General features: G+C 39.0%; 2 protein-coding genes across 6 annotated transcripts in view; both read left to right on the forward strand.

Moving 5' to 3' along the window:
• The window catches only part of smg5 (SMG5 nonsense mediated mRNA decay factor), a 13725-nt gene extending 7587 nt beyond the window's left edge, over positions 1–6138 (forward strand). For all 4 annotated transcript variants that reach the window (XM_017038066.2, XM_017038067.2, XM_008324180.3 and 1 more), the window contains exons 14-22: positions 586–661; positions 776–951; positions 2166–2324; positions 2506–2565; positions 2743–2902; positions 3512–3602; positions 3689–3763; positions 3851–3989; positions 4865–6138. In XM_017038066.2, coding sequence (XP_016893555.1) covers positions 586–661; positions 776–951; positions 2166–2324; positions 2506–2565; positions 2743–2902; positions 3512–3602; positions 3689–3763; positions 3851–3989; positions 4865–4948 — 1020 coding nt within the window. In that variant the 3' untranslated portion in view covers positions 4949–6138. The remainder of the gene's footprint in view (positions 1–585; positions 662–775; positions 952–2165; positions 2325–2505; positions 2566–2742; positions 2903–3511; positions 3603–3688; positions 3764–3850; positions 3990–4864) is intronic.
• A 402-nt stretch (positions 6139–6540) lies between these two features.
• Positions 6541–13314, forward strand: part of paqr6 (progestin and adipoQ receptor family member VI) — a 17407-nt gene continuing 10633 nt past the window's right edge. The window contains exon 1 of one of the 2 annotated variants that reach the window (XM_008324178.3): positions 6541–6808. In XM_008324178.3, the coding sequence (XP_008322400.1) occupies positions 6748–6808 (61 nt within the window). In that variant the 5' untranslated portion in view covers positions 6541–6747. Of the gene's footprint in view, positions 6809–9994; positions 10182–13314 lie in introns of those variants that run through there. The other variant, XM_008324179.3, reaches the window with a different exon arrangement.

Consider the following 13314-nt stretch of genomic DNA (forward strand, 5'->3'; position numbering starts at 1 on the left):
GGTTTAGTAAACTTTGGTGCAGAGGAATCATTTTTATTTAGTTCCTCATTCCAGTCATCAAAAGCTTCATTTCGAAAGTTGTTGAACTGAAGTGAGAACTTGTGACTGAGAGCACATAATGTGGGTAGTGTTTCATAATGTCTTGTTATGAGAATAAAGTGAAGATCACTTTTCTTTTTGGTATATACCGTCAATTGAAGAAAATCCGACTCAGCAAGAATCTGTATTGTCACGCACTCAGAAGAAAATTGCTATTGGAGCACATTTACATTGAGGGTCTAAGCATTAATAACAGCAAAACGTTTGACCAAGATTCAGAGTTATTTGTCAGGACAAGACAAAATAGAGTCCAGCATTGAGACACTTGTGGATATTAAAAGGGAGAAAAGAGAGTTAAATGTCCACCTAGTGGTTACAATAAATGCTGCAAATGTCTATCCCATTCAAGAATTCTTTGTATTACAAAACAGGTGCACTTTTGGGGACCTGAAAATCACAGTATTGTCCATGATTTCATAATGGTTTAGTAATAGACAGATAAAATAATACTTAGCTTGTCACTCAAATCCACTCTACTCTGTGCAGAGTTCTCAGAGTCTGTGGAACCGATTGTCTGTACTGCTGAATCTGCTGCCTGACGGAAGCAAAATGCTGGAGGCTGGTGAGTTTTTAGAAGTTGTCAGAGATGAGCGATTATTCGTACATAGATTGTTGTATTGACACACCTGTCCTGTTCACATATCTAAGTTATTCTGTTCATCTACGTTTAACACAGAGCTGGGTCTGAATTCAGAGGTGACTCAACTAATGAACGAGTGTGAGCAGCCTGCTTTCGTCCAGACTCTGCTGCTGCCTGAGGACCTGGCTCTGAGACAGTTGCCCGCTCTCAGTGTAGCGCACCGTCGCCTTGATTTTGCTCGCCGCTACCCTGCCCTCAGCCCTTTAGAAGAGGTAAAGTAGTGTGATCACAGTAACACACCAGATTTAATTGCTATGCAAATAAATCAGAATACAAACTGTTGAAAAAAAGTTGGCAGTTGATGATCAATTTAGTCAGTAAATGCAGTGACTAGAGGTATCTGTCTTGTGTTTTTAGAAAATAGTTCATCCAATACAGAACAACATCATGTTTTGGGCCACATCATGTATCAGGTCATACTTCTAAGTACTCTTCTTCTCTAAAGTCAGCAATGTTAAAAATTATCTACTTCTTCAGTGAAACGCTTATGTCCCATTTTCCGAACGATCCTCATGAGTACAATCAATGGACTCTAAAGGTTCAGGTCATAAAACTGTGTTGCCCTTTTAGCCTCAACCTTTCAGAGTCCTAGTGATGCTGACATGTAGACCTCAGGGAGTGTTAACTCCTAATACACCTGTAAAAAATAAGTTCTAATCAAGTTAAACTGTTGACAGTTGTCACTCTAGTACAATGGGTTTCTTTTTGTTTTTTGTCGGTACTTGACCTAGTGGACTATCTGCATTTGTCTTACCCTAAATAGTATTTTATTTATGGCTGTGCTAAGAATGCCTTTCACTTCCTTATTAGCTTTCTAAAATAATTTCAGTCTTAACTCTTTGTAACTTTAACTAATTTCTCATCCAGTCAATGCTGCTGACCTATTTAAAATCACACTACTCTCTTTTAAATGTGCAAAAATGAATTAGCATTTTGATCAAGAACCCACATTTTACTGCTGCTTTCTGTCCTTCTGGGAAGTACTCACAATTAGAAAGTCCTCTTCTGTCTCTTTTTAATGTTTTGTATTTGTTCTTGTCAAAGTGTTTGCAATGCTTCCCAGTTCTCTGTTACTGTTGTACATTTCACTTCAAAGGGTCAAATTTTTTTTTTAATCAAAGGCTTCAAAGTCCAAACCATCCACTGTTTCTCCAAAAGCTGGGAGGCAGGAAGGCACAAAACCGTTCATGCAAACATTGCAAAAATAATAAGCAACTAAACCTTAGAGAACATTTCATTACTATGAACGTGTTAATATGCAGGTGTAACTGCTGCCTACATTTTCTAACCCTTACGCACAGGTATAGCTGCATTTGTAAAAGATACATTGTGTGTTGATATTTTTCAATTCAGTACATATTGCAGTCCATAAAGCACTGTTTATTGACACTCAAAATCATCTCCTCTGCCTGTGTTTTTCTTCCAGTGTGTGGTGCGAGTGTGTTGCATTCGCAGTTTTGGACACTTCCTAACAAATCTCCAAGGTAACGTGTTGCACTTCAACCCAGAGGCGGGCATTTTCACCAGCATCAGCCAGTCAGAGCAAGACAATCTGCTGCAGCAGGCCAAGGCCCAGTTCAGAATGGTGAGTGACCAAAACAACCACCAGGGGGCCTGCGAGTTCAGCTCTACTGTTGGGAAATGTTCCGTTGCAAATCAAAAGTACATTTGTGCAGTTTTGATTTAAATAACTTTTCACTAATTTGGAGGTCATTGTAGGTCATTCACCGTTTGTATGTTTTAATTATGTTATTTTGTTTCTTCAGGCAGAGGAGGAGGCTCGTCGGAATCGCTTAATGAGAGATATGGCCCAGCTTCGACTTCAAGTTTGTATATGTTTTCTATGCAATATTGTATTTTAATATAATATATGTTAACCTAGAAATATAAAAAGGTTGTACAATGTACCATGAATTTAAGCAGGTGGATCACAAACCTACGTGTAGTTAATTTTTTTTTGTCATTACTGCAGCTGATGAATATCTCCTCTTTTAACGTTGCAGTTAGAGGTGTCACAGCTAGAAGGCAGCCTTCAGCAACCGAAAGCCCAGTCGTCCATGTCTCCCTACCTGGTGCCAGACTCGGCTGCACTCTGTCAGCACTTGAACCTGGTTCGACAGCTGGCCAGCAGTGGCTGCTTCATCATCATCATCCCTCGGACTGGTTAGTGCTCTGACTCCGACGAAGTGTTTATCCAGTGAGAATTACAGAACTGTGTTCGCAGACAATTTATCAAGTTGTGACATCATAAACAAAATGTTTGTGTTTTTTCAAATCCAACCCCCTGCTTCTTCAATATGTGGTTGTAAATTAGATACAAATCTAAAAAGCAAAAGCAAAAAGCAAATGAACAGTTCTCACATTTCATCTGACCTTAACGTCATTAAAGTGAAGCAGACGCCACCATTCTGTCCCAGAACAAGCACATAAATAAAACATGAATAATGGATAGAACAAGCATGTACACACTGTTAAATGAGCTAGTCATTGAAAACAACAAAACTGAAGTGCCACTCACTACATGAACGTGAGGCGGCAAAACTAAACCAGACATTGCTGCAATTCTGCCACCGGAGGTCTACACTTAAGGGCACCAAAGCTGGGTGGAGACTGCCCCAGCAGTAGGGAGGCTTTTTATTATATCCGTAGTAAATTAAAAAACTCAAACAATAATATAAAATCTGATTTTTACTAAAGCTTTACCTTTAAAAGTCTTTGACCTGAGTCATTGTGTTGGCTTTGGCTCTTGATGTTGCGTCTTCTGCGTTGTAGTGATTGATGGACTGGACAGACTGAAGAAGGAAAACGCTGGGGCGAGAGACAGCATCCGCTTCCTGGAGTCTGAATTTCGCAGAGGCAATAGGTAGGTGTCTGTCACCTCCTCAGTCTGTTATCTGTGTATTACTCTAGTGTGAATGAGCCTTTATCAGTGACATCATTTCTCCACAGGTACATACGCTGCCAAAAGGAGTCAGGTCGAAGTTCCGAACGAGACAAGCTGAAACGGCAGGACATTGAAGCCTGGTAAAACTTCTCTTTTCACTTCTCTTAATGAAGAAGTTCATTTAATGTAACCGCACTTTAATCCTTTTGTCTTGTGTCATGGTCCAGGCATTTGTATAAGATGGTGGACAGCTGTCGTCAGCTGACCATCTCCCAGAACAATGGAGATGAAGATACAGCTGGTATGGTGACCATTTTGACTGGTCATCATGTAGAGGAGCTGAGCAGTCGATCAGCAGCAATGAAAGTGAGTCCTTTTTATTTACACTGCACTTCTACAGTAGGAATGAAGGTAAGTGATGCTGCAGACAATTTTAACAAAAAAACACATCCCAGCTTTAACTTCACTTTTTAGAATGCACATAATCACCCTTTTCCCCCCTCTCGTGTCTGACCCACACTCACCTTCACCCTGTGTGTTTTACATTTACATCAAGAATACCACTGACATCCTCGGAGGCCTGCAAATATTTGGATAGCTGTTGTAACATAAAATGCAAATTTTTGTGTTAACTTTGCATTACAAAATGAAAATGTTTACTTTGCCTGTAGGGATGGTTAACTAACACTAAAGTGCATTGCACTTCAGTGTTAGTTAACCAGAGAACACAGAAGAAATACTTTAAGTGAGAACATTTAGACTTGTCGCTGTATTTTGTCATCTAATTGGTTAGTGTATTTGTCTGTGAGCTGAGAGTCTGCTGGTACAAGCCCATCCAGGGATGACATTCAGGCTACTGTAGTCCCTCAAATTTGGTGGTTCCATAGTGTAGTGGTTATCACGATTGCCTTACACATTTCCCTTGCACACAGCAGGTCCTGGGTTCAATTACGTTATTATTCTGTAAAAGATTACTGTGAACAACACTGATGCTGATAAATGTGTAATGCATCTCCACTGAAAAGAATGGTTGCTGTTTTTCACAATGGTTTTTTTGTCACCGTTAGAAATATTCAGATGTTCTTACCATTGTCATCTGCCTGTATTTATAAGAAATCAGAAGTGTTGAGCACATCAGAAAGACACTGTTTCTACTGTGCTTTAATTTGAAGTTTTGAATGATATTTTTGCATAAAATATTTTTGCCATTTGCAGTCCTAATTTACCGACCTCATTTTCAGACGGCGATGCAGGCTGTGAGCTCTGCAGGCATGGAGCTGAAGAACATCGCAGAGTTCTACCGTCAGTGGAAGGAGATTGGCTGAGAGCTGAAAAGAGGGGAGAGCTGTCGTCACCGAGACCAGCTGATCGATCACAGCACTTGCTCCCTCTCTCTCTCTCTCTCTCTCCCACTCTTTTGCTCTGTGTGTATCTGCGTCTCCAAAGGCAAAAAACAAATATCTAACAACTCAAGAAAAGAATGGTGGAAGGAAGGAAAAGAGTTAGAACTAAGGAGAGGATGAAAATTAAATACTGTGGAGTAAAAAAGATGAAGAGAAACAAAGAGCAGAAGTGGTGCTAAAAGAGCAGCAGATCTGCCACTTCTATTACGAAAAATAAAGAGTGACCCCTAGTGGATGGTATGAGAAAATGATGAAGGGGATGCTACACATCTTTGAAGTGCCCCTGGTTCACACCGTAACCAGGTTCACACTGTAAATGTTAGCAAACGTGTCGAGAGAGACACACCATGCTCACACACGTAAACATGCTCATGCTCATATAGATATTTAGAGCAGCGGTTTGGATTTCTGTTCCTGACTCCCTTTGCCCTTTAGTATCATTGTAAGAAACTGGGTGAGGATGGTGCACGTCAGGTTTAAAGAAGAGTGTTTGACACATACAACACACACACACGTATGGGCTGTGCACTGTAAAGTAAGGTTGCAGAGGACAGATGTACCCTTGGGATCGGTTTCTTTTCTATGTGGCTTTTTTTTTTAGTCGTTTGTTTTGTTTTGGTTTTTTTTGCAGTGTACGTTTGTGCCCAGTGAAATGTGCTATAAGAAAAGAGACAACAGGTGTTAATTGCCCTGTCAAAGCTTTTAATTTGGATTTTATTTTTGTACCCGAACGTTTATTTTGCCTTTTTGTATCCCCTAAAAATGCCTTATACAAAAATGTTTAAAGGAAAGAGTCGTCGTCAACTGTTTGTCCACTGATCTGCTGCAAAATGATGTAGAAAAATTGAAATACCTAATTTATCACGAAAGGTGGGAGAAGCTCATTGGCCGAATTTTGTGGCTAAACAAAAGGGGAGGGGTTAGGAGGAGAGATCAGTACAATGTGTGTGTCCTTAAGGAGTGCGAGAACTCTCTGTAAAGTCTGACAAATGTATCCCAACCACATCAACATTTCCATAGTGACCGTCCCGTCATACACCGTGCAAAATTAGACCAGTGTATGTATGTGTGTGACCATGCATTGAACAATAAAAAGAAGCTCTTAAAATGTTCGTATCTATCGCTTGTTTTGAATTTTACCTACTGCGAATGACCAAAGGTTGACCAAGTCCTCAGTGTACTGTACATACTTCAACATTAGACAGAACTACGCAGAAGCTCAGAGAAAGGCTTAAGAAAAGCATGACAAATATATTTATGTTTGAGGAAAAGCTAAAGTTGTATATTCATGTTTTAAAAAGTTATTCCTGAAACTCAGGACTAAACCCAGAGAATACTGCTTCAGCTTTTCCTTCACCTCATCCCTAAAACTAGAACTAAATGCTGCTGCTGGATTTTTTTTTTTTCTCCCTTGTGCCTGTGGCCCCCTGCCCACCACTAACCCAGCTGACAGAATGACCAATCACGGGCCAACACCACCCTGCCAGGAGATGGCTGGCACTTGCTTTTCTCTCTCTTTCTGTGTGTGCTGGAGGAGGGGTTGGGAAAACTCACTGACCTTAGACCATTCTCTCTTTCTGGAAGCTGATGAAGCTGTGTGACAGCAGGGACCTCGGAGTGGATGGAAGTGAGTCTGCTGGGTCAGGATGAGCCACTCAATCATGCAAAACCCCAGGATTTAAACTTGTAACACGGCTAAAAGTGTGAGATCTGTGGAAAAAATGTCCATGCAGGGGTCAGTCCTGACAGTGGGGAAATGTCTGGCCTGCTTGGAATTTATATGTAAGTATAATATATTCAAATATTTGCACCTCGGTGCTTTGTTTCTTTGTGCTGATTTCATGCGTATAACCTCTGAGAAACCTGAACGTTTTCGAGATGAATGCGATCATTAGTAGCTGCTGTCATGGCAATGATGTCAGCGCAAACCTTTGTTTCTTTGCTTTGTCTAATGAAAGACAAGTCTTTGAGCAAACAATTCCACCACCAACGGCAAAAGATAAAAACAAATCTTCAACATGCTCGAAATTATTTACAAGTATAAATACTAGAGAAGATTTCTCTTTGCACAAAGGTTTAAAGCAGTGAGAACTAACCTGAGACTTGACTCTGAACATTGTACAGTTAAGCTTATGTACAAACAAATTCAAATTATAAATGTAAATTTGGTTTGTCTGCAGCTTACGCTTGCCTGGAGTTGTTGTCGAGCTCTCCATATGTACCAGGGCTGTCAAACTCATTTTTGTTCAGGGGCCACATACGGCCTAATTAGATGTGAAGTGGGCCGGATCAGTACAATCATCACATAATTACCCTAAATAACAAAACGTACATGTTTTCCTGCAAAATTGTAAGTACAAGTATAATAGAAAGTATTCATAATAAATGAAGTATATTTTGTTTTTGCATTTTTTTACTTTCAAAATGTATCAACAAACACCCTAGAGTGCCGGTTTTGGCCTGCTGTCCGTATGTTTGACACCCCTGATCTTTGCCCTGACACACAAAACCAGACTTTAAGACCATATTTGCTATGGTATGTCACTTACTAGTCATCTTTGGATTTTTTACTAATTTTTATAATTAATTAACTTCATTTAAATTAATTTTAATGCATTTTATAATTATGATTTTTATTTTTTATTTCAACATTTAAGATATTTTTATTTTATTTTTTAATAATATTTATAATTTTTCATCAATCATTTTTTAATGGACAAAATAAAACACTTCCCATGTGAAGGAATTGTATTTGCTGCAGCTACTTTGTTGCTTTTTTATAATATTTATCATCAACATATTATTTAAATATCTACACCATATTATTTATGTTCCCCTAGTGGAGGAAATAGACATGAGTTTCCGTGAAATCGTTTGTCCTGCAGTGTTTTCATTTGGTTCCTACAGGAATGTGCAGAGGAGGCAGGGGAGGGTGGTGTTTAGTTCAACAGTCAGCCTGGAGAGTTTTTTTTTTTAAAGTATGAGGTTGTGTTTTTTTGCCAAATGGAAATGGAAAACACATTTCATTTTTTCCCTCCTTGCAACAAACATATGTAGGTTGTCATCAACAATAGGATCGGTTGAAGCATGAAGTTGAAAGGTCGAGAAAGGTTATTTACCAGCAGCAGCAGGAACATCATGGCTGGGTGACTTACTCTTTCTAAGAAATGACGTGATGTTTTCAGTTAAACCCACCCAAACACATCTTGTGCTGAACAGACCCTCAAGTCTGTACTCAGCAGACCACTCCTCTCCTTCTCCCCGAATTCATGGGAACTCATTGTTTTGTAACTTGAAAATACTGAACCTCTAGAACGGAGCATTCTGGATCAGCTATTGGGTAAGAGCATTCTGATCCATGTCTGTGTCTCCCAGAGGGAAGGTGATTTTATTTTATTTTTTAGTTATCTGGCCAAAAAAATCCAAATGAAGGAGAAGCAGAAGAAAACACTAAGACATGTACTGTAAGAGATAGCACAGAAGAAGAAAGAAAATATTTTGCAGAGATCATAGTGCAATGGTTCAAGACATATTCAAGGAATATTTTCAGCGTGTGTCATCTTCTCTATTCGTCTGATAGAAGTGGATTTCTGTTTCAACAGGAAATTCCATTTGAATCTTACACTTTTACATCAATGTAAAACAAATAAATAAAAGTCAACAAAATATAGAACGGCATCAGGAAGCTGGTGAGGTCAGTGGAGGTCAGGTGATTAGGTTGAAGTATTTAATAAACAGTCCTGTTGTTATGGCATAGATTCACCCTGTATGTGGAAAATCCTGTAGTCTCCGGCCTTGATCTGAAGGAAGACACCGTTGTGTTGACATAGGTTTTTTCTTTGCTGAATAAAACAGGATGTCCTCTGAGCCCACAGTCCTGTCAAAGGAGTGTCTTCACATCGCACTGATGGGAAATCAGCCTTCATCCACTGAGTCATGTGATGTCGCGTAAGGAAGTCGGAGGGAGTTAGTCTTACGTAATCTTTTACAAATTTAGCCAAAATGTTAATCGGTGTTAGTCTGACGATAACTCTGTGTGACTGAGGTCTGTCCACTGTCATGAGATTGACACCTCACAGAAATTTGTATGTTGTTATGGGAATTTACAAAGTTTCATGACATTTGGTTAGATCAGATAATCGCCATTTTCATTCAGAGCATTTATATCTTCTTTGGTCAACCACACATTAGTCAAACTCATTCACAGCTATCGAGACTTTGGCTACAAATCAATGTAGGTGAATATTATTTCCTGCATGCTTTTATCCAATGTTTTCACTATATCTTCAGTGAATATTATTTCCTGCATGCTTTTATATTAAGATATGTTTTCACTATATCTTCTCACTATAACTAAAATCTAAAAACATTTTCAGTATATTCTCCATATGATGAACATTTGCTACTGATGTTAGCCATTAGCCAAATGATGAAAAATGATTAAATTTAGCAAGATGATCGGAAAATGATAGCAAAAGAAAAAAGATTGCACACATGCAAGTAAACATAAATTCAGGCTAAAACCTCAACCAATTTAATTTTTTAAGCTGAGCTACTGTTATTAACAATAATTAGTACTACTATAATAATTATTAATATGTAACATATTATTATTATTATTATTAGACATGCTACAAATCGTCATGAAATATTGTTAATTCGGTTCTGTTTCATCGAATAACTACGCGATTAAAATTCCGTCACGTGACTCTACACATGGCTGTTGTTGTTGTTGCTCCACTTTGACCACGTGACAGCACTTCCTGCAGAAGCTCCAGCAGAAAAGAGGAGAAAGGGAGGCTGAGTCAAACCTGTGGAGGAAAGGGTGAAGATACAAGCGCAGGGAGAGGAGCGAGGGGGAAAAAAAGAACAGAAGAGAAGGAACAGAAGGAAATTGGAGGCGGAAAAGGAGGAGAACTTGGAGGAGGAAAAGGAGGAGAGGAAAAGGAGGAGAACTTGGAGGGAGGAGAACTTGGAGGAGGAAAAGGAGGAGAACTTGGAGGAGGAAAAGGAGGAGAACTTGGAGGAGAACGAAGTCAGACAGAGTCGAGCGCTGTCTCTCAGCCACTGAGGCACAAACGAAGAGCGTTTTATTGTCCAGATTTGACCAAACTTTGTGGAGACAGAGGCTGAGTCTCCATGTCGGAGGGACGAGGTGGGTCGAAAATATATTGATAATATATTTAAATAATAATTGAAAAAACCATGAGAAAGTTGTCGCTTCTACAAACAAAGAAAGGGTGAGAGCGATGATGTTTTTCTCCTCTCCGCTCACCATCACGGCTTCTATTAAGGCAGAGTGGAGCAGCTGTGTGTGTGTGTGTTTTGGGAATTCCTGCACAAACACATGAGATTTATAGGAGTGAAGCAGAAGAAAAAGGTCAGTCATCCTGTCAGTTGGCTTCATGTGATCATCTCCGTGCATTCTCCCTGTCCAGTGCTCCTCTGGCAGAGACATTTACAATTAAAAAAGAAAAGAAAAAGAAAATCCAGCTGGAAAATGTTTGACTGTTTCCACGTGGATTTGAAACTCATTTGTCATCAGAAGTTGCCAGTTTAAATCCTGTGTTTAACCCAGGCCCAAAATGTAACTCTCCCTGTTATGATAAACACTCTCCAATGACGTTCATTAACATGATTATTTTTTACAGAGCCAGGATTTGTTTTACTTTACAAACCATCTTAAAAGCTTAAAAACTTATTTCAGATATTTATTTTAAAAAGTACACATTTTCCAGATACAAAAAGAGTAAAGGTACATTTCTTAAATATAATTCCTCCTATAATGACATAATGCCGTAACAGATGAAAACAAAATGGACCACGTATACACACCTGGATTATTGAAGTATTTTAAATTTGCTTTAAAAGAGGACATGAGTATTGAACTACAACTGTTCCATCCTCTCTGCTCTGTATTTGTTTGGATGGACATTAGAACAGTCCAAACCTGGACACCCTGTTGTGTTTGGACTGCAACTTTGACACAAAGTGTTTGTTCGAGTGCCAATCAGACAGGGTCTTACATCTGATACTTGTGGAGCTAAAGCTGTGGTCCTGGATACTGCAGCGCAAAGTACTGCAGATACCACCTAGTGGAGTTCTTGACTTGAGTAAACAGTGAACTGAATTTAACTGTGCTGTTGGTGGAGTGGTTACACAGTGACTCTGACCCTTCATTATACAGCTGCACTGATTGGTTGATTATTTTTGTTGATTAATAAATGGAACTGACGCTCTGCTGCAGCCTTTGTTGGGGTTTGGGTTTATCTAATTGCAGATGTTATAAATACACAAATATTCACTTTAACTTGGATAAATTGAAGATTTTTTGGATGTGCGTTAGCTCAAAAATGTGAGCCGTAAATCATTCTGTTTGTGTCTGTGTTTGTGTACTTACATAGTAAAGGTTGATGAGTTCCGTTAGGCAACTGGACATGACATTTTCTCAATACATTTCATGTCCAGTTGCCTGAACGGAACTGTTCAACCTTGACCATGACCTGGACGACTGAGAACCTTCAAAGATACTGTATCTTGCGGAGTGAATTGTCCAGGAGTTGTCCGACTGAACAATAAAACAACCTTGTCACATGTCTCCGTAAACCATCCACTCTAGTTTCGGGTTCAGTGTTCAAACCGGTTTTGTTTTTGACAGTGTGCTTCTTCTTTGTTTGTCCATGTTGGTCACATGTGCTTGTGGGCACAAGACACATGCAGACGCAGAAGTTCCTTGTTGAGTAAGACGAATGTGGAAGACGAGTAGATGTGTTGAAACTGATTGTGACCTCACCATCTTGTAGGTGAGGCATTGCCCTATAGGGGAATCAGGCTGTGAGTGTCTGTGTTATATAATGTTAAGCAGTTCCGCTCATGTAAAATGTAAACTTTAGAAAAACAAAAGTGACAGATGAGTGACACCGTGGGAAAAATATCCAGAGTGAGCACGGAATACAAACAAAAAGAGAAATGTTCCTGAAAAAGACCTGAGAATTCTGCTGTGTGAGCAGAAATGGTAAATCAAAATGAAAAAGAAAATTATGAAAGAGAAACAGAAACGTCTTTTGCAGCATTAGTTAAAATATGATCGCCTGAAATGTCTAGTAATCGATTACTGGTAAAAAACTTTTTTTTTTTTTCTAAATTCTGATTAAAACAGCACATGATCTTACACAACTTTATTTTTTTCACTTTAATGAATATAAAGCCAATTCAAATAGAAAACGGCAGATTAAATAAAAAATATCTGAGCTGGCGGTTCTTGATTGACAGCTGCGATCATGTGACTGCACAAGTGACTGAAAGTAAAATGTCTGTGGGGCCGCCAGAAATTTGTGATGTCAAAATGGTGTCACAAGCCAAAAAATGTTCGGAATGTTCACTGGATTAGCTCATCAGGATGTTGTTACCAAGGAACAAAACCACAGTGTTGAGCAGCTTATATTATAAATAAACTATTAGTGAAATAAAACTGTATAATTGAGTTGATTAACGTAGGTTTGGTGTTAGATGGTGTTAAAAAAAGACTAAAAAAAAGTTCTGCATTTGCTAAGAATGGACAGTTCTGTCCTCTTTGGAAATATCACTTTTTCACTCCAAAAGCTTGGATAATATATTTATATTTCATTCCTTATCAGTTTAATGACCTCTGATTAGAGAAGAATTATTTATTACCAAACATAACGGATAATAACTCCGTGTGTTTGAGCAGGACAATAGAGCTGAGGAATGAGGGGGAGCTGACACAGAGTCAGTCAGTGTGGGCAACAACATGCTCTGTCCAGAGATTTCTTATTGTTCGGCTCCGGCCAATAAAGATGCCTATTGAGAGAGGTCACATGGCGACATCACGGGCATTGGGGAAGAATGTGAGTGATTTCGAAAAGTGCAGGGAGTAAATCCAGACTTGAGATAGGTGACTGAAGCTGATGTCTGGAGCTGCTGGTGGTTTTGTGGTCAGTGTTGATCACATTTGCAGTAGAAGGAAGTGGTAATCCTTCTATCGGAGGAAATAGGTTCCTCACCTTTGCCTGAGAGGAAACCTAATTACTGTAAGAACGAATGCTGCTCTGCATGCATTAGGAAATAGGACTGTTATGCAAAACAGCCAATCAGAATTAAGATGTCGTTCGTAAAGTTCCTAAGGGTTCAGAATGTTATCTATCTATCCATCTATCCATCCATCTATCTATCCATCTATCTATCTATCTATCTATCTATCTATCTATCTATCTATCTATCTATCTATCTATCTATCTATCTATCTATCTATCTATCTATCTATCTAT

Source organism: Cynoglossus semilaevis, chromosome 13, assembly GCF_000523025.1.
Source record: "Cynoglossus semilaevis isolate Cse_v1.0 chromosome 13, Cse_v1.0, whole genome shotgun sequence".
Taxonomy (NCBI): Eukaryota; Metazoa; Chordata; class Actinopteri; order Pleuronectiformes; family Cynoglossidae; genus Cynoglossus; species Cynoglossus semilaevis.